General features: G+C 33.7%; 3 protein-coding genes across 5 annotated transcripts; 2 read left to right on the forward strand and 1 right to left on the reverse strand.

Moving 5' to 3' along the window:
• The first annotated feature begins 9,011 nt into the window (after nucleotides 1-9,011).
• LOC126969019 (uncharacterized) lies at nucleotides 9,012-10,808 on the forward strand. 2 transcript variants are annotated; one of them, XM_050814291.1, is made up of 4 exons: nucleotides 9,012-9,342; nucleotides 9,439-9,530; nucleotides 9,629-9,704; nucleotides 10,602-10,808. In XM_050814291.1, exons 1-4 carry the CDS (start codon nucleotides 9,178-9,180, stop codon nucleotides 10,698-10,700), a joined length of 432 nt encoding a protein of 143 aa, XP_050670248.1. In that variant the 5' UTR covers nucleotides 9,012-9,177; the 3' UTR covers nucleotides 10,701-10,808. The 2 variants fall into 2 exon arrangements, with proteins under 2 accessions (XP_050670248.1, XP_050670247.1); XM_050814290.1 differs by having other exon boundaries at nucleotides 9,116-9,342; nucleotides 9,620-9,704.
• Nucleotides 10,709-11,969, reverse strand: LOC126969000 (probable RNA methyltransferase CG11342). Its single transcript, XM_050814266.1, has one exon. It carries the CDS (start codon nucleotides 11,531-11,533, stop codon nucleotides 10,799-10,801), a length of 735 nt encoding a protein of 244 aa, XP_050670223.1. The 5' UTR covers nucleotides 11,534-11,969; the 3' UTR covers nucleotides 10,709-10,798.
• Nucleotides 11,970-18,619: 6,650 nt separating this feature from the next.
• LOC126968956 (FMR1-interacting protein NUFIP1) lies at nucleotides 18,620-24,199 on the forward strand. Of its 2 annotated transcripts, XM_050814203.1 has the most exons (4): nucleotides 18,781-18,922; nucleotides 19,589-20,306; nucleotides 21,195-21,447; nucleotides 22,580-24,199. In XM_050814203.1, exons 3-4 carry the CDS (start codon nucleotides 21,258-21,260, stop codon nucleotides 23,383-23,385), a joined length of 996 nt encoding a protein of 331 aa, XP_050670160.1. In that variant the 5' UTR covers nucleotides 18,781-18,922; nucleotides 19,589-20,306; nucleotides 21,195-21,257; the 3' UTR covers nucleotides 23,386-24,199. The 2 variants fall into 2 exon arrangements, with proteins under 2 accessions (XP_050670159.1, XP_050670160.1); XM_050814202.1 differs by lacking the exon at nucleotides 19,589-20,306 and having other exon boundaries at nucleotides 18,620-18,922.
• The last annotated feature ends 1,706 nt before the right edge of the window (nucleotides 24,200-25,905 follow it).

Consider the following 25,905-nt stretch of genomic DNA (forward strand, 5'->3'; position numbering starts at 1 on the left):
TCAAAATGTAAAAAATAAAAAACCTACATATAAATTAAAACATAACAATTCAAATATTTTCTTAATGCCAACTGATGAAATGGAGATAATAACCGTTATTAAGTCACTTAATAATTCAAATTCCACGGGCTGCGATGAAATAGCAACAAAGGTAATAAAGGAATGTGCAAAGGAACTAGCTCCAGTCCTAGCCTACTTAATAAATCTATCTTTTGAAGAAGGTACTTTCCCATCAAATTTAAAAAAGGCAAAAGTAACACCTTTACTCAAAGCGGGTGATAAAAAGGATATTAACAACTATCGACCAATCACACTCATTCCTGTTATCTCAAAAATTTTTGAAATGATACTACACAAGCGATTAACATCTTTTTTAACTAAACATAATATCATTTTGGAGGAACAAAATGGTTTCCAAAAAGGAAAATCAACAACTTTAGCGTGTTTTTCGCTAATAAAAGAAATATCGGAATGCATGGATACAAAAATTCCAGTAACATCAGTATTTTTTGATATGAGTAAAGCTTTTGACAATGTTTGTCATGAAAAACTATTAGATAAATGCGCTCAATATGGTATTCGTGGTCTAGCAAATGACTGGCTTAAAAGTTATCTTTCAAACCGTACTCAATACGTTGAAATTGCTAAATTAAATAATAAACAAGAAGTAATACCTTATCGATCAGAACTTAGACTTAAAACAAAAGGTGTACCACAAGGAAGTATATTGGGTCCACTTCTATTCATAATCTACATAAACGACTTACCTAGCATTACTACTAATAACTGTACTCTTTTTGCTGATGACATCTCTATTGTAATTAAATGTAACAATGAATGGACATATGATATAGAAATTAATAAAACAATAAAGGACACAATTGAATGGCTTACTGAAAATAACCTGACTGTAAATATAAAAAAAACAATGTATATGCAGTATTATAATAAGAATGTGAAAGGAAAAGATATTAATGTTAATTATCATAATGAGAATATTAAAGAAGCACAACTTGTCAATTTTCTTGGTATTTCTTTAGACAGCAACTTGTCCTTCAAGTCACATGTTGACAAAATTAGCAAAAAAATTAACCAACATGTATTTGTCCTCAAACGCGTATCAAAAACAATAGGTGAAAAAACAGCGCTAATGGCATATCATGCATTCGTGGTTTCAGCTTTAAGATATGGATTGGTCATATGGGGCAACTCGGTGAGCATAGGGCATTTATTTATTGGACAGAAGAAGTGTATCAGGGCGGTTTGTGGAGCCGGCCCCCTAGATTCTTGTCGACCGCTATTTAAAAAATTGAAAATTCTATCGCTGCCATGCCTATACATTTATGAAATAAGCCTATTTGTTCAAAAACATATGTGTGATTTCTATACAAAAAAAAGCCAGAAGGTTTTAAATACAAGGTATCCAAATAAACTCATAATGCCCTTCTGTAGAACTGCATCTTTTAGTAGAAATTGTTTCAGCATGTCTGTGAAAATATATAATAAATTGCCCAATGAATTGAAAGATTTACCGTTCAAAGTTTTGAAAAGAAGACTGCATCAGTTATTAACAAATAAGTGCTTCTATAGTTTAAATGAATTTTTCAATACAAAATGAATTAGTCTATTTGATAATAATATATGTAAATTAATATACTTTTATGACATTGAATTTGTTAATATTATACATAGGTACTAAATGAATTATTAAGTTATTTACGTCTCATATTATAATATTATATAAGTATTAAAATTTCATTTTATAAATATTATTGATATCATTGTGAAATCCGACATGTTTCAATATAACAGTACGATTAGTGTTTAGACAATTTTGTAACATATTTTGCATGTCAATTGACGAAACATATTGGATTATCCATTATATTGTTAACACCTTAAGTACAATGTTTCCTGCAAATAAATTTCATTTCATTTCATTTCATTTCAATAACGCCAGACTATTTCTTTTAGCGCTTTTTGATACCTCGCGTTTACCACAACAAACCACAACCGTGCAAGTCTTGAAAAAAAAATAAGAAATCTTCAATTATATTTACTATACATTTCATTGTAAAATAATATTAATTTGATATTCAAATACTCTTGGTGTAACATTGTAATAATAAAACATCATAATACTAATACTTAAATTGACAATGTTTGTAAGTCGGTTCTGTAACTGTATCATCATTTTACTATACTTACATTTCATAGTAAAATAATATCAATTTGATATTCAAAATACTCTTGGTGTAACATTGTATATCATTATATAGCAACAACAAGTTATAAATTTTATAATGTTATTGTTAATTTGATTAGTTGTAATAATTTCAGTTCATTTAATTCATGTGAGACTGGCGTTAACAGGATACAGTTTTTTGAATAAAACCACTAATATTATATTAATTTCAAACACATTAATATAACTTGAAAACGCAATATAATATATACAAATATTTTTCGTTGGATTTAGATACATAACATTAGTTATAATTAATCTAAGTATTATTGTTTAGTTAGTTATTTTAGTTATAATTGATCTAAGTATTATTGTAACATACCTACTTATTAATATTTATTTATTTGTTCTGTACTCTTTAATCTTGATAAATTGTAGCTGGTAATGGCAGATACTAGTGATAGCAGTGAAGTTGATTTTTTGTCCTTGAATTCCTCAAGCAGCCAAAACTCCGCTGATGAAAGCTACTACAGCATCTCACCTACCTTCTCTCTTCGTAGTGAACTTGAGAAATCTTTTATAGATTGTGTTAATCATTTCAATGTTTTACATATAAATGCTCATAGTGTGCCTTCTAGCTACACTGATATGCTAACTTCATTTGATTGTAATAATATTCATGCAATTCTAGTGTCTGAGAGCTGGCTCAAACCTTGTCTTCCTTCCACTTCCTACTCCTTACCGGGTTTTCAGCTTGTCCGCAATGACCGTACCGGCCGAGTCGGTGGCGGTGTTGCAATATATATTCGTGAACGATTCTCATATTCTATAATAAGTGTATCTCCTCAGCCACCCCCCGGCGACTCTGCGGAACATCTTGTACTTGAAGTCAGCATATCACACTCCAAAGTACTATTGCGTGTGTTTTACAGTCCTTCGTTAGGCGTTGATTATTTTAGTTCATTTGAATCCATTCTTGACTGTCTTACTCCATTATACGAGCATGTGATCATAATGGGAGATTTCAATACCTGCATGTGCAAAGTTAATCAACGCAGCAGAAAGCTCCAATCAATAATTGACTCCTTCAACTTGCAGTTACTTCCTTTAATGCCTACTCATAACCTACCTAATTGTGAATCATCGTTACTTGATCTAATAATTGTATCAAAAAATAACCTTGTACATAAGCATGGTCAGTTCAACTCAGTGCCTTTTTCATATCACGATCTGGTATTCTTGTCATATAAAGTTCGTTTACCTAAATTAAAACCTCAAACAGTCTGGCTACATAACTTCAACAATCTTAACATGGATCGTCTCAACTATGATGCTAGCAATATCGATTGGACTGTAGTATATAATACTGACTCAATTGATACCAAAATCAGTTTTTTCAACTCTCTAATTTTACAGCTTTATGACATGCATAAGCCTCTTAGACCTGTTAAAAAGAAACATCTCCCCGCTCCTTGGCTCACAGATGAAATTAGAACATTAATAAATGCAAAAACTCGGGCATTAACAAAGTAATAAATTAGCAATTCTAGTTCCGATCGAGTTAAATATAAAAGTATCCGAAACCGATGCAACAGAATATGTAGGGATGCTCAACAACGTCACATATTTAAATCAGTCGATAATCCCGATCCTGCCAAAGTTTGGAAATTTTTAAGATCACTTGGTGTTGGGAAACAGCAACAAACAGTTCTTCCTGCTTCACTTAACGTCGATTCTCTTAATAGGCACTTTTCAAGGTCTCCTGTTCTTCTTGATCACAATACAAAGATAACTACACTAAATACTCTCTCTAATTTCATGAAACAAGCTCCTGAACCTTTCTCTTTCGTACCTTTTACTGAAAGTGATGTCAGGAATAACTTACTATCTATTTCCTCAAGAGCCATAGGAAGCGACTGTGTAGGCCGAAACATGATTATTCCAATTATTGACATTCTTCTTCCTATAATTAACCACATCCTTAATTTTTCGATTAAATCTAATACTTTCCCAGAAACATGGAAAGAAGCTCACTTAATTCCTTTACCAAAAATTTCAAACCCTCTGACTTTTCGCGACTATCGCCCAATATCTATATTCCCTTACCTTTCTTAATTGCTGGAACGGTTAGTTTATAAACAACTCAGTTATTACCTTAATAAATACTGTCTTCTAAGCCCCGTGCAGTCAGGTTTTCGTCCTGGACACAGCAACGAGACCGCTTTGGTCAAAGTTACGGACGATATTCGTCTCGCTATGGATAACCAACAGCTCCATCACTAGCAATCTAAATTCTTCTTTCCACTTATATTGATGATGTTCAAATTTATAGGCACTCCACGTTATCTGATTTACAATCTACAGCTCATAGTCTTAATAAGGATCTCGCTACCATATGCGAGTGATGTAAAAATTATGGTGTAATGATAAATCCAGGAAAAACGCAGGCAATTATCATAGGCAGGCAACATCTGATCTCTAAAATTGACTGGGATGTACTGCCTAGACCTCGTGTCAATGATGTTTTAATTCCTTTTAGTAGTAATGTCTAAAATCTAGGCTTACATATAGATTCAATTTTTTCTTGGCAGACGCAACTGAATGAAGTAAGTAAAAAAGTTTTCTCCGCACATGGATCCCTGCGCCGGTTACGTAATCTTCTCCCAGTACCTAGTAAAATATGTCTTGCGCAGACTTGCCTGCTCTCCATTCTTGATTATGCAGACATTTGCTATCCCGACCTTACCGAGGCTCAGCTGGATAAACTCGAACGCCTACAAAATTTATGTATTCGCTTCATTTTTAACCTACGTAAATACGATCATGTCTCCTCCTTCCGAAAAAAACTCAACTGGCTTCCTATACGTCTACGTCGCAATTCCCACATTCTACACCTTCTTTATTCCATAATTTTTCACCAAAACACTCCTCTTTACCTTAAAGACAGATTTGAGCTACTAGGGTCTCAGCATGAGCTTTCGTTGCGCTCTGCTGCGAAACAAATACTAAATGTTCCTTTCCATAAATCTGATAGCTATCACTATTCTTTTACCATTAATGCCATCACTCTTTGGAATCAACTCCCGCTTACTATCCGTCAAGCACAATCATTAGCATCCTGATTTTTAAATCAACTAAAAAAACATTATCTGTCCTCTATTTGATACAATAAATCTGTATGTTTTGTATCCACCAACATAGTTCAACAATTCTGAAATGTTAATTATTGTTCCCACTTTTTACATATTTTACTTTCTCATAAATTTATCTATATTTTAGTATAGTATATATTATGTATAGTATATATTATGTGTCTCTATATTTTTGACACTTCTTACCCTTTTAATGCATTTCTCTTTTATTGTATTACAAATGGTTGCCTGGAAGAGATCACTATATAGTGATAAGGCCGCCATTTGCACCATATCATGTAATTATGTATGTTGGTAGTTAAATTATATTTTGTTAATGTGGTGTCAAAAAAGTGTAATAAATAAAAAAAATAAGAAATCTTCGCATTTTATCCAGGTATTTTGCGAGTAACAATTTTAAAATGCCGTATTAAGAGCCCAAAATCAATCAGAGAGCTGGTTGTCAATTGATTGGTATAATTTTTTCCACTTATTCAATTATTAATAAATATTTTTGGGAAAACAAAGGTCATTTATTTCGGTGATGTTATTTTTATCTTATCAGAATACGAATGATTATATGTCCATATTATGTATAGAACGTCATTGGAATTCATCTTTTAATATTTTTTTTTATGTTATTTGCCATGCTTTCATTCAATAATATTCATATTATTCAAATTTAAACAACTAGTTGACCTCCGCTTAAACTTCGCAATGATACTGATCAGTTACTAAAAAATAAGAAAATATAATTATTTATTTTAAATATTTAAATTAATCTACGACATAGTAGCAATTATTTTTTTTTGTAATTAATTAACTTAAATACGATTGATAAAAAACAATACCAAAAAATTGATACAGCTACATACATAAAGTACAAGTGGGCATGGGCTGTATATTATTTAAAAAAATCATAGAGATCTTCGGAAATTGCAAAATAATAATAAGAATCAAAAATTATTACTTAGATATAAATCATATTTAAAACGCCAAATTGCCTACTGAGCTAAATAACCTCAGTAAGCAAAAATAGGATTATATGTACATTGATTATATTGTCATTATTAGGATTCTGTAGCCAAATGGCAAAAAACGGCACCCTTATGGATTCGTCATGTCTGTCTGTCCGTCCGTCCGTATGACAAAGCCACTTTTTTCCGAAACAATAAGAACTATACTGTTGAAACTTGGCAGATGTATTTCTGTGAACTGCATTGAGTAAGTTAGAGTACAAGGCCGGGGACACTCCTGTGATTCCTCTGGTGTTTACGCTGGTTTGTCCTCCTTTTCCATAAAAAATATATATATTTAGTGCCCATGTATCGAATAATATTTTGCAGAAATAGCAACTCCAAAGTCCAAACTACGAGTAATAATTTTAAACAAGCACCTTGAATAAATGATATTTGTGAACAAAGTGTTATTATTTCATGCAAACGATTTTGAGGACCACCCTTGTTAAAGACCTTCCATTTTCACATACCTAAATTAAAAAATTAAAACCTAATGAAATGTAAAATTTATTCTTTAACAAGTTAAATTCTATATTGACTCCTAAGTCGGTCGTAGAAACTGATGTAATAGCTTTTAGCGAGTGGGCAACAGTTGAATTACACAAAAACAGGCAAAAATTGTATGACCTATAAGCGGAGCCACAATATAACTGTAGTGATGAGATCAAACACTTATAAAAAACATTATGTTTAATGGTTTTAAGAAGTTTTAAAAAAGATTGAACAATTTCTAAGTCAAGACATATACGAGATAAAATAATTATTACCTCTAACCCCTCGTTTACACCAAAACACAAGTCAAAAACTTGTTTTAAACAAAACTTGTAGAATACTTGTCATAACATAATTATTTGTTTTCAACATGTATTCCAATAATTGCAACTTTTATTGTCTGAACCATTCTTGCGTTCACACTGTGTTGCCAATAAGTTTTTATACAAGTATAAAACAGATTTGCGTTCACATATAGATTTGAGACATGTTTGATACAGTCTGATACAAGGACAGCGTTCACACCAACATAAAACATACATGTTTTATTTAACAAGTAGGTATTGTTAATTTTAATGAAATTTATGTATAATACTTATACGTGGATAAAGTTTTAAACATTTACCGGACAGACCGCTTTTTTGAAGTTATACTTTTGACGCGATGGAGAAAAATGATGAGAGTGAATTTTTACGAAGCGCGCGCACACCGACACCTGAATTCTACATCGTGAAGTTAGTTCTAGGTGGCATGAAAATCGATAACTATGTTCAAGTTGTATATTCTAGTATTTTTATATTTAGAACACGTGTTTCGTAACAGTACAATTAAAAAGTGTGAATAAATAAATATTATTTTGGTGTTTTTATTAAATCAATTTCATATACGACGGTGATAGTATTTATTTATTTACTAATAATTTATTAGTATACCTATATATATTGAATATGAGTGATAAAACTGATTTGAATAAACTGTTTTGAGTGCATTTATAGATTTGAGGTTAATTGTCGGTATGTAGTATAATTTATTTACATCGTTAATTAAAAATTATTACATTATCTAAAAAATATATTTTTTTTTTCGTTTTATTTTATTTCTGGTATATTAACAAATTTTATGTGTAAATAATAAATAATAATTAATTTTCTATAATTGTTCATATTAACCTTAAATGTGTTTACCTATACTATCTTTGATCTTAACTATTTGTTAAAATTTGATTTATTTTTCCATACGCCAAAGAAGTATAACTTCTAACGCGTGTACGTAAGTACACACACTCTTTTTTTTTGTGGAAAAGAAGAAAATAAATGGAGTGGTCAAAGACATAAGCTTTGTAAGCTTTATAAGAAGAATATGAGTCATCAGTAGGTAGAATTCTCAAATAAATAGCTAACAAAAAAAGTGCGTACGCCATCCTTCAACGCTGGCAACGCTCCTGTGATTCCTCTGGTGTTGCAAGAGAATGTGTGCGGCGGTGATCACGTATCACTAGGTGACCCGTGCGTACGCTCGTTTGTCCTCCTTTTCCATAAAAAAATAATTGCTCTGCTGGAGTGATGGCATCTCGATATCATGTGAATCCTGCTAAGAAAAGTATAGTGCAACTTTTTGAAGCAAATTCTCTAAATTTACTGGTCTCATTCTAACAAAATTTCTGAATCCACTTCTGTCTTCTATTCTTAAATCATTCAATAAGGAACGATAAGCCTCTTCTTGCTGTTGTCTCCTCAAAAATGATCGCGACCAGTACTTGCGTGGTTTTCTTGACTTTCCTTCATTCTGTATGATGTGCAAGTATACTGCACTCATGAAGCAAAGTTCCGCAATACCTTCACTTTCTATTGTCTGTACCAGTAGTCAATTGTGTTGTCAAATTCATTAACTTCTGCACTGACATGTCTTAAACAAGTTCAGCTACAAGCCTACAACAAGTATAAAACATGAGAGCATATACATGTAGACAACTAATAGGTGACAAACAATTTCATCAGACAAATTTCATACAAATATTGTCTACGACAAGTATTATGTTTTTGTATTTTGAAAACATTGAATACAACTTGTATTTTTAATTTGCATGAAACTTGTCAAATACGTGTATATCCGTGTATTACCTTTGTGTAAACGAGGGGTTACGTTATAAAAAAATCTTGGAAATAATAAATGAAGAAGCCGGAAGTGTAACCATATTCAAAAGTGCCATGAGGGGATAAATGTATTGCTCTTTGTTGATACAGTGACAACATTAATACAAAGACAACCAATATTTAAACGACTTGACTTACGTCTGTCGTCTGTTACCTAGGTCCTGGTTACTAGGTCATAATTCCTAAAAAAAAAATATATGTATTTTGTAAACAATTTACCAAAGTCAACAAAGTTACAAAAATACACACTTGAAAATATCAATTTGATTTCTATGCGACCACTCAAAAATTTACTGAATTCCTGTTTTATAAATCAGTGTTTATTGAATATTGTAATCGTTATGAATAACTCGGCAGCTAAGGTAGTATTGAAATATTTTGATCAATGTAACATTTAATAGAGTTTTATATTTTTTATTGGACAGACACTGGATTTAAAAAAAAATATATTTTTTAAGGTTGGTGAAATATTTACTGAAGCTGGTGCTGCTTTCAATAAACTTGCTGAGATGACAATGTTGTTGCATCCTTTAGCAGAACAGACTACTAGGTGAAGTATGAATGACAATATTTATAAAAATGTGTATTTGAACACTTTTTTCTGTATAAAATCACATCAACCTTTTATATTTTATTCAGTCCCGCTAGTTCACAGACAAAGACTCCAGTAAAAAGAAAGCCTGCAGAAGAATGCTTGAATGTTTCAAGCAGTAGCTCTGGCCAGGTAAAGTTTTCAATTTTTTAAATAATAGTAAGCACATAGTAAGAAATAAATTAGTCAAAAATAATATGAACATAAGTCAACCAGTGGGAGGCTCCTTTGCACAGGATGCCAGCTAGATTATGGGTACCACAATGGCGCCTATTTCTGCCATGAAGCAGTAATGTGTACACATTGTTTCGGCCTGAAGGGGCCATAGCTAGTGAAATTACTGGACGAATGAGACTTAGCATCTTATGTCTCAAGGTGATGTGTGCAATTGTAGTGCAACTCAAGAATTTTTGGGTTTTTCAAGAATCCTGAGGGGAACTGCATTGTAATGGGTAGGGTGTATCAATTACCATCAGCTTAATGTCCTTCTTGTCTCGTCCCTTATCATTAAAAATAAATACTGCCGTAGGAAATTTGTTCCATTGTTTGGTATTGTCATTATTAACTGATGTATTTTTGCCCATAACACCAATGATACCCCACCAATAGAATATATTTCTACAATATTAACTCATGCCAACACATACAATCAAGCAGCAAACAGGCAAGTGTCTCACAAATAAGTACCATATCTGGCCTGTTTTGATGATTGGTCTTTTGCATCACAAACCTAATCAATATTTTTTGTGAAATGTGATTAAAAAAAAAATACAATGTGCTTAAGACCACATGACAGAAGTGAAAACTTCATCAAGGCAAGCTGTATGATTAACATACAAAACAACACTATGCTCACCAAGCAAGGTTTCTCATAGTGGACTTGAACAATTTGTTTAGTTGGGTTGATGACAGCCTATCTGTGTACCGGCCTGTTTATGACCATTGACTATTTGTAACTCTTTTTTGGTTTATACAATCCAATTCACATCATCCCAAAAGATGTTTCCATTCAAAAAACAATTGTTACAGGTAACTCTGAACATGTTAAATGCAACTGAAATTGATGCTGAGGGACTTGGCAATGTTAAATTGGAGTTTGAATCAAGCACAGAGGAAGTACCAACTTAAACAATTAATTGTATCAATTTTTTTTATTTCATTGTATGTTTTACTTATACCTAAGATTATTTTACTGATTGTAATTAAATGTAGTCATAAATAAAAAATTATAATTTATCTCTTTCATTAACCAATTGAATATAACTTTGAATTGTTCTACTCCATGTGGACATAGATGATTCATATACTTTTTCATGTGTTTCAGAGCCTAGGACTTCTTCTATCACAGAGCCCACATTTTGCCTTATGTGCAATGTATTAAATAACTCAAAATCACCACCAGCCCTTTTAACTCTTCTTTGAGCATTTCTATAACACTTCCATGGCTGAGGCTCAATAACAATAGATCTTGAAATTGTTTTTAAGAATTTTAAAAAATCAATGAACCTTTCATCCCCACTATTGAGATGAATCCACATAGTCACAGAGAAGCAAAAAGTAATATCAAACATATTGGCTTTGAAGTTGTCTAAATATTCTATAATTGTTTCACAACCCTCTTTTGTCATAATGTTGCATTGGACAAACTTAATGTTATTGTGAATATTAGAACAGTTCGCCCTTTCTATCAATATAGGATCTATATCAATTGCTAGAACATGTATACTAGAATTAGGGTACAAAATATTTAAATATGATTTCAATTCAATAGTTAATTCTCCCGTATTGCAACCAATGTCTAACACCAATACTGGTTTTTCATTACTTGTTATTGTGGGAAACATTGATTCACTAAGATTTTTAATTCTTTCATTAGCAGAATGAAATGAGTAATAATTTATAAAATTTCCAAACTTGGTAGCTCCAGGATTTTGTCCAAAATAATCGATTTCAGGTTCCATTTAGCAAGTAATAGGTATAAATCTTTACTCTTTAGAAAGCTTATGTAGTAGGGACCTGAATGGTAAGGTAATGTTACTATTTCTCTACGAAACAATATGCACGACGACTGACGTTTATTTAATTTGTTTTATATATTTAGAGCATTGGTAACAAGGTCATCAGCTCAAACCAAAATACAACAAAAGAAGAATATTATAAGCATTTTTCATTTAACTTGATTCCAAAAAAAACCTCGTTACGTTCATTGGCCTCGTATAAGATATTTACTGGTATGTAGTTTATGTTGAACGTAGTGTTTAAATTCTCCTTGGTTAAAGTATCAGACTTAGAATATTGTAACTTTAATTTTTTAACTGTATCAGTAATCAGATGGTATTTTTTTTTCTTTCACTCTTATTGAGAATTTAGAGATTGAGCGTTTGGAGATTAAATAAAACAACTGCTTCACTGTGAGGAATATGTGGAAGATGATATATTTTACTTTTTTTTTTTTTTTTGCGCCCAAGCAAGGGAATGGGCTACCCTCCGGGATAACGACGGGAGGGAGGTGGTGAATGCTCATGCATACCAACGCAGCCTAAGTCTGCGTTGGTTATGTGGGACTCACGTGAAAACCTAGGTGCCTACCCACTAAACACCACCTGCAGTTGGCTTTGGGCAGGTGCCCTCTAAGCCTACATCGAAGGCGACCTTCTCATGGGGAGAGAGAGGCGCAAGCGGCACTCCCTATGGAGTTTCCGCTGGGATTGTATATTTTACTTCAGTTACATGATATATATACAAAATCCTTAAAACTAGTTAACCAATTACAATTGTTACTTAAAAATATTTACAAGTTTAGAAAATACACACCAATACTAAAGCTTACATTTTGACCAATAGTAAAACGTTTCATTCAATAAGAATTGAGAATAATGTTATGTGTTCTATCTCGCTCTAAAACTAATGCTATCGCAGTAAACCGGCCAGCGAGCGCGCGCTTGTGTAAACTCGCATCGAACCCCGATCATCTGATGTCAATGAGCATTTAGCACCTACTCTGTCGCTCATTGATTAAAATTGAATGAATAGTGATCGACGCCCCGTCGCTTCAGTCGAGTACGCTCGGCCTTGCTGTGAGGTTGTGTAACGCGGAGCATATGACTGATCACGTGAGTATATCTGCGGTCTTCGAGAGAACGTGACGATGCTTGTACTTCGATGAGTGACTACTGGTGATCTGCATGATTCTATTACTTGATGTACAGCATTATGAAATGGTTCTTATAAGAGCTAATATTACGGTATATAAAATAAAATGTTCATTTCAGAACGAATCTTTCGGCATACGCTTATTACAGTTAATATGCACGTTTTATATTTCTACGATCTATAATGCTACGAAGTTACAAGTTAGATATTAGACATTAGTACAGCTACAGGAGTCCCCTTCAAGTGAAACGCACCGGCAACTTGATGTGTCGGCCTGTTCTTGACATTTTGATATGCTGGGACGTCAAGTTGTTCGTAGGGTCTGGTATCTTGGGTATTGGTGGTATGTCGGTAAGGTTATTGGTAATTTGTACAGGTACAGGTAATGCATATGATGAATTATTTTCTTCAGTTTCATTTAATAAATATGCAGGTTTTAAACGGTCGATCGATATGTTTGTTTGACGACCTTAACTGAATGGTAAAAACTTTACCGCTTCGTTTGATAACACGGTACGGTTCTTCATATGGTGTTTGTAATGGTGGTTTTACTGAATCTATTCTAATAAACACATGACTGCATGTATGTAAGTCTTGATGAACAAATATGTGTTTGTTATTACGATGTGAAGTAGGTGAGTGTGGTTTATTAGCTGCGATATGGGTACGTAACTTATCAACGTAGGTATGATCCAATGAGGTAGATAATGTTGGTGTGCTTATGTCGAAGAAACCACTATTTAGACGAAGGTTATAACCGTATGTTAGTTCAGCGGCGCTAACGCCTGTGTCCGATCGTAGAACTGCGCGCAGGCCTAATAATACGGTTGGTAGTTCATTGATCCATGAACAGGTGTTTGTTAACCTTGAACGAAGGGCTTTCTTTAAGCAACGATGAAAGTGTTCTACCTTTCCGTTACTCTTTGGGTTATAGCTAGTACTTCGTATCCGTTAAACTCCCATAGTTTTCATGAGGTTGGTAAACAGGGTGCTTTCGAATTGTAGACCTTGATCACTTGTTAGTGTCGCTGGTCATCCAAATCTTGAGATCCAGTGATTGTAGATGATATCTGCAATTGTTTCGGCTGTAATATTATCGCTAGGGATTGCCTCAGGCCAACAGGCCAATTGTTATCAGATAACGATGTCCTTGAGCAGAGGTAGGTAGAGGTCCAACAATATCTATGTGTATATACTGAAAGCGATCGGTTGCGTCAAAACATTGAATTTTGCTGACTGTGTGGCGTTCTATTTTACTTTTCTAACAATTTATACAAGTTTTACTCCACTTCCCGATGTCGATATTCATTGAAGGCCAAAAGAATTTTTGAGATATTAATTTACGTGATGTTAGTATTCCTGGGTGAGTAATATTATGTACCTACACTATTCAAAATTTGTTTGCGGAATTCTGTAGGTAAGTAAGGACGAACATGACTTGTTGATGTTTTGCAATATAATTCTAGGTTCGTGTTAGGTACATTTATTTTCTTGTAGGTTAAGTTTGGTTGTTGAATGAGTTGTGTTATGCTGCTGTCTCGCTCTTGTGCGTACGCTATCTCGCTCTAGTCGATCGTAGGTGATACTGTTATTGTTTCTATGCGGCTTAATGCGTCGGCAATTATATTATTTTTTCCACTGATGTGTCGAATATTGGTTGTGAATTCACTAATGAATAATAATTGGCGCGTTCGGCGTGGCGTTTCGTTTGCAGTATGTGTTTTATTCATAGCGAATGTGAGGGGTTTGCGGTCTATGAATATAATTAATTCACGTCCTTCAAACATCTTACGAAAATGTTTCACTGACTTATAGACGGCTGAGAGTTCTCTGTCATAATAATAATAATAATAATATGGACACACTTTTTACACAAATTATCTTGCCCCAAGTTAGCATATATAGCCTGGGTTACAAGACAACGATATATTTAATACAATATACTTACTTAAACATACATAAATTCATATAAACATACATTAATACATTTAAACATCCATGACTCGGAAACAAACATCCATATATATATGTCATACGCTGAGTATTTCTTCTCCGCCTCTGAATGAGACGAGCACGACTATGTAATGGAGGTCCTTGTGTTTCAATATAATATTCCACGTTAATTTTTGGCGATAATTGCATCGAAGTTAATCACGTGGTACCGGGGAATTCGGCGAGTATCGCGTGGTACGGGGCTTGTATATCAATACTTCGTACTGTGGGTAAGGTCGTTGACATTATTGGCGCGTTGATTTTAAGATTTGTGACGGCATCAATCAATTTTCGATTTATTAAATCTACGATGAGTTGATGGTGGTTGAGAGAATCGGCACCTAATATTGATTTCGTGACGTCAGCTTCAATAAACTTCCACTTGTATGGTCGACAGAGGTTGAGATCGAGTTCTCATGTTTTCTCAACATAAGTCGATATTGTTGTGTTGTTTGCTGCGTACAATTTAAATGGTAGAGGCGTTGCTTTAAGGCTTAGTTTTCTTGGTAGGACGGATATATTATCACCGGTATCTACAAAGAATGACATCTTTGTTTTCTTGTCTGTGACAAAAAGGCGGTATGATGTGTGAAGGACGCTGGGTTCCACCGCAGCTAACGTCCGTTCTAGTTTCCCGATGGCTCTTTCTTGAAGCTGTAGGGCGTAGTACAACGTCGTGCTTCACTACCAAGTCGGCGATGGTAATAGCAGTAAAGTGTTGGTGAGCTATTGAGTGTGCGGGAACGGTGTTGTGACGAGCTTCTATTGCGAGATGACGAGCGAAATCGGTGGTGATGATAGTGTTGAGATGGCCTTGACTTAAGTTCGGCGACTTCTAGTGATAGTTTTCGTATCTCGTTAATAAGGAATTGTGTGTGATCTACCTGATTTGACGTCGATGATTCTGGAACTGATAATGGTGGCTGATCGGAGACGGCTGGTGGCTAGCTGGAGACGGCTGCTAACTCCTGGATTTTCTCCATCATCGTGTCAGCAAGCAACGCTAGTTCCTCCAGCGTGGACTTCACGCTGAATGACTCGCTAACGGCGAGCACGGAGCGGACGTGGGCTGGCAGCAGCTTACTCTACATCATGCAGAGAGTGGAGTCGGTAACCTTGTCCCTCGCAAGGTTACGCATGCGTCGCAGTTGCTGTGAAGGCTTCTGGTCTCCAAGCTCCATCTCGGCGAGTAGCTTCTGGAACTTGCGGCTGTCGGATTCTTCATACACCGATATGAGACGTTCCTTGATTGCTGAATATTGTTTGTCTCTCGGTATGTTAAATAGGATGTCGGAGATTTGTTCGATGTCAGCCTTATCTAATTGGAGGAGCACCATTTGTGTCAGCTGGGCTTGACTTCTCTTGAGGTCATCGGTGGCGGCTTCAAAGCTGTGATACCACAATCGCGGATTTTCCCGCCAAAATGGGGGAGAGTTCTGTCGCGGTGGGCGCTGAGAGTGGCTGTGCCTGGTTTGTGTCTTCCATTTCCTCGTTGGGTAGATATTCCTCGAGCAGAGATTCGATGAACAGAAATTCGTCGTTTCGGAGAGCTGGTGAAGCTGTTCTTCGATGTGTAGCCGGGCAGAGGTTCGGTGTTTTTCTGTTCAGGCTTCCTGGCTTCCTTCCGTCGGTGTTCTATGTTCGGGTTCCTTCCGTCAGTGTTCTTGTTCGGGTTCCTTCCGTCGGTGTTCTTGTTCGGGCTTCATCATTTTGGAGACTGAGCGTTTGGAGATTAACTAAAACAACTGCTTCACTGTGAGGAATATGTGGAAGATGATATATTTTACTTCAGTTACATGATATATATACAAAATCCTTAAAACTAGTTAATCAATTACAATTGTTACTTAAAAAATATTTACAAGTTTAGAAAATACACACCTATACTAAAGCTTACATTTTCACCAATAGTAAAACGTTTCATTCAATAAGAATTGAGAATAATATTATGTGTTCTATCTCGCTCTAAAACTAATGCTATCGCAGTAAACCGACCAGCGAGCGCGCGCTTGTGTAAACTCGCGTCGAACCTCGATCATCCGATGTCAATGAGTATTTAGCACCTACTCTGTCGCTCATTGATTAAAATTGAATGAATAGTGATCGACTCCCCGACGCTTCAGTCGAGTACGCTCGGCCTTGCTGTGAGGTTGTGTAACGCGGAGCATATGACTGATCACGTGAGTATATCTGCGGTCTTTGAGAGAACGTGACGATGCTTGTACTTCGATGAGTGACTACTGGTTATCTGCATGATTCTTTGACTTGATGTACAGCATTATGAAATGGATCTTATAAGAGCTAATATTACGGTATATAAAATAAAATGTTATTTTCAGAACGAATCTTTCGGCATACGCTTATTACAGTTAATATGCACGATTTATATTTCTACGCTCTATAATGCTACAAAGGTATTACGTTACAAGTTAGATATTAGACATTTGTATTAATTGATATTATTGGTTGTAGGTACAGTTACAAGAAGTTTAAGGCTCGCACATTCCGTGCATTTGCAAATTCAATTGTTTTTGAGTTCAGTGTTCATTATTTCAAAAGGTGGCATTTGATGTGTTGAACTCGTAAACTTGTACTAATTATCCTTAAATAGACCAAGTATAGTAACTAGACTAATTGATAGCTTCCGTCTCACTCACACGAGAAAAAGAAACACTTATGCGAGTCTTATGTATAGGTCAAGTTTCAGGTTAAATAAAAGTCTATTTCTTCAAGGTGCTAAACAAACTTGACAGCGCTGCATATAAAACTTATGAAACGCGTGAAATATCCACTATTTCAACATCAGTGGCAATTTTAAGTAGAATCAAAGGATATATGGTGCTTTGTTATGTTTTCCGATGTAAAAGTGATAGTGAAAGTACACTTGTGTTATATTATGTACCTATTTAAATATGATATTATGTGTCTCATGTTGGCCACGCCAACCGATGTCTAGTTACTATACTTGGTCTATGTATCCTTACATAAAAACCTAGGTGTGAGAAAGAGACGGAATAGATGAAGACCATGAAACCAATTTAGTGTCGTAAAGTGTGTCGTGTAGTAAATAGTCTCCTGTCAAATTGGACCGTTTTTAATTTGTAAGTCTGAGGCAGTCTATTTTGAATGCGTGATGTTTTTGACGTTCAATAAGTGATTTTGAATAAAAATATTTAAATTTGAATATACAGAATACACGGAAAAATATGTGAACAATAAAAAAAAAAACAAAATATTATGTACATTATTCCTAAAAATATAAAGAGTGAAGTTGAATAAGATCATTTTTTCCTTTACATCGAAACATACATTCAGATACTCTTGGGAATTGGAAATATCGATAGTGTCAATCCTTAGCAGCAAAAACTAAGATAAAAATAGCACAAATGTATGTATTTCCATTTTTATTCGGATTTCTATGCATCCAGAGTATTAAGGCAATGACGACAACGTATTAATGGGATAAAACTTGATTGTTTTCCCCATCGATTAGTGTCTAAGAATTACTGACGTACGACGTACTGATGTAATTTTGAAGATTTTCTTAACCATTTTCAACCACTTTTACTTAATCTACTTTGGTGTCTTTCCACAAAAGCGAGATTTGTATCGCTAATTCGCTAACAAAAACATCAGGACGTTACAAGTCGGTAGTGTGTCCAATAATGGTCTTGTCTGTCTATCTCGCTCTAACACACTCTGATATTGTGGCTTTTGTGGAATGTTCACCTGAGCTTGTCAGTTGAGAAAATAACTGTTTAAACTCTATCGAGTTAGTTTATACAGTATTTTGTGCAATGTAGAAATAGTAAATACAGTTATACCTACACTACAGTTATACCTACCTAGTAACCTACAGTCTACACTAGTATATGCAAAGGTACTCTGTGGTACCTATAGTATTTACTATTATGTAGGTATTAACCCATGTTGGTGAAGTTGTAAATGTTTATATTAGTGAGTTTACTTTTTAGCTTGATTCTCTACATTTAAGTTTGATTAATACTTTAAGACTTCTACCTAAAATGAGTAGAATTGCAAATCATTATAAGTCCTCACGTGTTTCCAACTTGCAAAGAAACAATTTTCACCCTAAATCATATTATTCTGCAAATAATCAGGTTAATGATGAATTTTGGTGTGAAACTTGTGATAAAGGATTCAATACAAAGAAAATGCTTGAAGGTCACCAAGCACGACATCAGGTTAGCATATATTTATAGTTTTATAATTCATTATTATTACTACATAATACATTTCCTAGTAAACAAGAAAGGAGATAAGGTATGTAAACTTAGAAAACTACAGACCAATTCTATTATTATTACATTAATTTCAGATAAATACAATGTTTTAGTGCAGGTAGTACTTGACAGAAATAGCAAAGTACTAGTAAAACAGCAATCAGTTGAACAAGCAGGTTTTAGTCATGAATTTTTCAACTATTGATCATGTCTTCACAATCAAACAGATATTAGAAAAACGAGAAAATCTATGTAGCGTTTATAGACCATGCTATGTTAATTTTATTTTTTAATTTATAGACTATAGGAACCATTTAGTTTCTTGTATGTTGTTCTCACCAGCTCAACTTTTTCCGAACTTATAGTAGAATTAGTAATTTAAAATTACTTTACTATTTTTAATAATAATTCAAAAAGGCTAATTGAATAAAATTTCTTTGACTTTGAAAGCTGTCTACACCCTGAATCAAGAATATTTTATAATATGGCAAAGCCTTAACAAGGAAATCTGTGTAATACTATTTAAGTAAACAGTACGACCCAGATTCACTTGGAAATACTAGCAAAAGAATTCTGCATACAAAGAGGTGTGAGGCAGGCAATTATCCCCAAAATTGTTTTCAGCAGTTCTGTAACATAGCTTCCGCAATTTAAACTGGGACAAATTTGGCATCAATCTTCAAAATGGATCAAAATTGTACCATCTTAGATTCCCCGTTGACCTTGTACAACTTGAAGAATGCCATTAAAGACTTGAGTACATGATAAACAATTAAGAAGAAGAGAGCATAAATGAACACCAGCCAGACTTAAATAATGACTAACTCTACAAAACTCTATATGAAAATTAAAGATGAATTTCTAAAAATTTGGAAGATTACATATATCTAGGTCAAGTAATTTTTATGGAAGATTGAATGATGAAAGAAATATAAGCTCAGGATTGCAACAAGTTGGAAGAAATACTGGTTGTTAAAAGGAATTATGAAGTCAAAAGACTTGAGTAGAAGTAGACTTGTAGAGAAGTATGTCCATAAAAATGAGAAATTTAAAAAACTGCATATTAATTTGCCTGACATGCTGCGAAACTTGGACCCTAACCAAAGGATTGATAGAAAAACTTGCCACAAAGTGCAATGAAGAGGTTATAAACTGAGAGATAAGATTAGAAACACTGACCTCATGAAAATACAAAACTGACCGACATATTGAAATGAATTGACCAACAAGAGTGGAATTGGGCAGGACATAATATGATGTGAGATAAAATGGAGAAATGTAGCAAAAAAGTTACAGCATGGTACCAAAGAGATGGCAAAAGATGACAAGGATGACCGCACACTAGGTGGGTAGATGAAATAAAATTGACAGCAGGGTGCAACTGGAGAAGAGTCGTCCAAATCAGACAAGAGTGGAAATTGTTGGAGTATGTCTTTGCCAACCAACATGCTGAACTAAGAAACATTTTATTGTTTATTGCTTTACATTCTTAGTTTTTCAAAATATGTTAATTGTTTTTTTTGTACAGAATAGAAAGGCTTTATTATTATTACACATTATTATTAAATAAGCCTTGAAATGATAAACATTTTTGTAATCTTATAAATACAAGTTTTTCTGATTTATTATAATTGGGTACAATATTACTCTTGTTTTTACTTTTTTTTTAAATGTGATTAATTCCTGAAAATCGATATTTATATGTACTCACTACTTAATACCAACATAGGCCTTAAGATTTTTGATGAAAATTGCGGAGTCACCTCTATGTGGAAGAATTGAGGATGTTGAGCACTTGTTGAAGGAATGTGTCCGATTTCAGTCTAGTAAAGACAAAATTGTAGGACTTATGGGTTTGAACAAATTTGATATGGGCATGTTTGTAAATATATTTGCCCGCCCTGCATCTAAGGATGCCATAAGTCTGTTTGAATCCATAAGTCTTATTGTTTGAACACTATAGATATAACTTGCTTTTGGTTTTATTAAATTTTTTTTTTAGTTTGTTAAGAATATTGTTTTTCTTTTGTCTTTTTAATGTACTTAGACTTATGACTTACTACTGACTTATGACATACGTAAAAAAGCCCCTAAATCAATAAAAAAAAAAGGGCTTAAGATATAGTACAGAATTTTTGTAACATCCTGTATAAATATATATTATCCTTTGTGACTCTCATTACCTATTATTCAATCCTCTCTTATTAAATTTTTAAAATTGTTTGTTTTACAGAAGTGCAATATTGATGGTTGCCAATTTGTTGCTCATCCAAACATAATTACTAAGCATATTCAAATGCAGCACTCAACAGGCTTGTACAAAAAAATTGCGAATTTAAATAACCCAGAAGAGATCAAAAAATGGAGGGAAGAGAGGAAAAAGAAGTATCCTACATTAAAAAATGTAGAAAAGAAAAATGCAGAAATTAAAGAAAAGATTGAAAGGGGAGAAAAAATGGGACTAAATGTACTAAAAGGAAGATCAGGTAAATTCATTTACCATGTTGTATTTTTATATAAATGTAAAAAATGTGAAAAACATTTAATTATATAAACCTTATGAATTCTTATGACAATTTATTAGTAAACCACTAAAATACATTTCCTACCAGGATTTAGTCATTTAAAGCACTTTCAAATTCCATTCGAACTAAAGTTTATTTATTAATTCTACACACTTACATCAATTAAGCACATAAGACATCTAAGAAATTATATTACTGATGTAAGTACATTCATAGCTCCTGATACACCCTAGCACCCCGTTGGCGCCTCAAGCAGTGGAGCTTAAGCAAGTATGGCGGTTGTCACAAGAACTCAACCAAATATTAAAATTTATGTTTTAAATATCCCACCCAACCAGGATCCAATTCTGCTCACTTGCTTAACCAAAGTGATCGGCGTGCCGGTACAGTTTGTAAGCCTTGCGTACTACAGTATAGTTTTAGTAGCTCTATTTTATAGCGCCAGAAATGCTCTCATGTTTTATATGCGTCCACTACATAAGTATAACATAAACTTAGTAGTAAGTAACCTACATTGATACAAAAATACTATTCGCAAGCTAATTGCCAACCAATGCCATGACAGCTTTTGTTTGTTTATCCCAAAGTTCTCATTGTGACAACTGACAAATATTAAAATGTGATAGAGGTGCAAGATCGAATAGCTTTGTTCCGTTCTATCTCAGCCTAAGTTGCATATTGTTTGTCCTTTCTATTGAATGAATTGTAATGAAGTTACCGACGATAGTTCTGTAGTGTTAATGTTCTTCGTTGGTGATTTGGACGTATAAGGTTTCCCGCGTTTATTTGCAAGGCTGTTTGGCATTCAGAAAACTTCAGAATTATACATTGTTGTTAGTGATACTATCAACATTGTGCATATTCTTGGTTTATTCTCAGATATAACTTTATACCAAGTTTAATTGTATGGCTGTTAATCTCTAATCAACACATTGTTATGTAAATTCCTGTAATTCATCACAGTGTCATGTAATTTCACAATTGCGAATTTACATTACACTGTGGTGTTGCGACTGATTTTTGGGCAAAACTAGATTTTTCATTAGAAACTAACGACATTAAATCAATATTAACTCAATTTTAACATTTTCAGGCAACTTTGCAGCAAGGAAAAGACCATTTGAAACAAATAGACAAGGACACAAAAGGGTAAGGAAACATACAGAATATATAGATAAAAATGATATTTTGAAAAGAAAGCCCTACCAAAAAAAAATTTGTGTAATTACACCAGTCATAGAAGGCTCCGGCTTGAAACCTTTTTCAGGAATTACACAACTACTTCCACCTTTCAAGGAAGATGATAAAGAAGAGGCTAGCAATGATTTGATAGAAGATGACGAATATATAAATATAGCTGAAGAAGAAGAAATGGTTCAAACAGAAAAAGACCAACCAACTGTGTGTGGAGCCCTTGCTTCTTTGATTAATAATTACGATTCATCTGATGATGAGGAAAAAGATAAAAGTAATAACAGTATAAAAACAAATATAACAGAGTCTTTTGTGAAATGTGATACGAATAAAAAAGATATTGTCACAGATAAAAAGGTTTTAAAACCTTTAATCATAGATAATAATATTAAAAATGATATAAGTGTAGAAGATGATAGTGGTCCTGAAGAAATTAGTATTTGTAGGGAAGTAACGAAATGCAATAACAGTGAGAAAGTAGATAGTGTAAAAAGTAATACTAAACTAATTAAACTACAAAGTAATAAAAAGATTATCAAAGAAAAATTTGTTAAATCCAATGAAAAAGTTATTTACAAACGAAAAATTCCATCCACTCTGCTACAAAAATTATTGTTTAATGAAATAAGACAAGAACGGAACATGATATTACAATGTGTGAGGTTTGTTGTTAAAAATAACTTTTTTGAAAATTCACAACCATAATTATTTGTATAAATAGCTCATAAACAAATCCTATTTACATGTTCTTATTCCCAAAAATATTTTTTTATGTCAATGTGATAAAGTACTCCATTGAGGTTGTATAAATTAAAATCCCATGTACCTAAGCCAAAAAAAAAATTGCCTTTTGTTGTTGCTGAATGACCTTACAATATGTACCATTTACTTCATAATGTAATAGATGGTCCCATGTAATAAACATAATCTTTCTCAATTTAATATAAATTGGAATATTATTATTTGCCCTGGTATAAAAAATAAATCTACAAATTTTGCTTAATGTTAAACTTGTGACTTGTTATTACTTGTATATATATTGTAATATTTTAACAATATAATATTGATAAATAAAAATTGACTTATAACTTCTTCAGTATTTAAGACAAAAATTAGTGTTTTAGTTGTTATGAAAAAGCTGATGGCAATTAATTTTTTTTTTAGTTTTATGGCTATCATATGTTAAGCATCCACATCAGTCAGACAGACTATTTAGTTAATGCTCTTTCTGGTACAAAACCGCTTCATGGCGTATTTATCATTATTAAGGGCCTACAGGGGCCCTAAGGGCGAGATATTGCAATGTATCTGTCACACAATTCTCTGAAGTCTGACAATTCTGTATCAATCACGTTGAATAAATATATGTTTAAATTCAGGATATCTGCGATTCATGATTCATTGATGATGAGACGAAGATGACGTAATGTCGAAGAATTTCCTCGATACAAAAAAATCACAAAGTTGACCCTAATTTATAAATATAAAATAAATATTTTGAATACAGCTTTGAACCTTTGCATAGTAATTAAACTTCAATAACGGCGCCTTTTTATGCCATGAAGCAGTAATGTGTAAGCAATAATGCATATTAATGAGTTTCAGTTTCAAGGGCGAAGTACTGGGCAAATGAGACTTAGAAATCTTATGTCTCAAGGTGATGAGCGCAATTGTAGTACCGCTCAGAATTTTTGGGTTTCTATATTTTTATTTGTATTTAATATGTAGTTAAGTTTTTACACCTAGATATTTTGTTTGTGAGACTTACTTTCAATAATTGTACATGTGCATTTATCATTTTTTCACAAGAATGTATTTGAATATCAAAATTTTTATTTAGTTTTGAACGATTGGATATGCTAAGATACACACATTACTCTTAGCTGTGTTGAAGCTAGATTGTCTTTCAGCCAATCAGAAATTTGTGACATGCCCTTCTGGGCACTATCCTTTGCTTCAGACCAAGTTTTTTTTATATGAAAATAAGGGACGCGACGAGAAGGACGTTCAGCTGATGATAATTGATACGCCCTACCTATTACAATGCAGTGCCGCTCAGGATTCTTGAAAAACCAATAATTCTGAGCGGCACTACAATTGCGCTCGTCACCTTGAGACATGAGATGTTAAGTCTCATTTGCCCAGTAATTTCACTAGCTACTGCGCCCTTCAGACCGAAACACAGTAATGTTTACACATTACTGCTTAACGGCACAAATAGGCGCCGTTGTGGTACCTATAATCTACCCGGCTTCCCGTCCTTATCCTAGCGTCGGTATTAGTATAGGATTCTATTTCAACCTGGTATACCAATTTTTTGTAACTTGGACACAAGGGTTGGCACAGAAACAGTGTCGGAGGCTTTTTTTAATTCTACAGTCAGACACTTGCTGCCTTCGTCTAGACTCTGACTTAAGCGAGCTAAGTGCTGTAAATGCAGGATGCAGTTGGATACGGCGGGTAAGACCGAGATAGATCTGTGATTATTAACATCATTTCTGCTCCCATCCTTGTGTACCAGAGTAATAATGGACTGTTTCAATGCTGGTGGAAAGAACCTCTGAAACAGAGGTTAGACAAGAGAGTAATGATGGGAACAACTTCACTGCTAGTATACTTTAAAAATCTAGTCGTGATATTGTCCCATCCTGGGGCGCTATCTGATTTTATGCTATTCAAAATTCTTTCCACTTCCGTTTGATCAGTATCTAATAGTACAAAAGAATTTATTTGTGGAGACCTATTGGGTCGTACAACAGGGAAGGTTTTACCTTGGGCTGAATTTGAATGGTCTGCCCATGTTCACAAAATACTTATTTACAAAGTTCACTGATTGATCTGGAGACTTTTTAAAAGTCAATAATTCTGTACTCTGAAAATTTTTGTTTATTTGTGTAAGTTATATATTTTACATTTTTTAAGAAGTTCAATCTCATATTTCCGTTTAAATTAGATTATTGCAATACCTAAATCGACAAAATGGTAATTTTAAAATTGTATTTGAGGGTCTTTCCTACAGTTTATAATAGTATTTATTATAATAACGACTTATTTTATCATAATAAAGCAGATATTGTTACAAAATAGCTTGTTTGATGTGAACTTGCCTGACTTCAACGCCCTGCGTTTGGGACCAAAATAATTAGGTCATCGATGTTATGCGTGCAGAGGTGTGCTGGGAATGAATGGTACGGGCACGGCAGAAGTATTTCTCTGTTTGAGTTG

Source organism: Leptidea sinapis, chromosome 17 (assembly GCF_905404315.1).
Source record: "Leptidea sinapis chromosome 17, ilLepSina1.1, whole genome shotgun sequence".
Taxonomy (NCBI): domain Eukaryota; kingdom Metazoa; phylum Arthropoda; class Insecta; order Lepidoptera; family Pieridae; genus Leptidea; species Leptidea sinapis.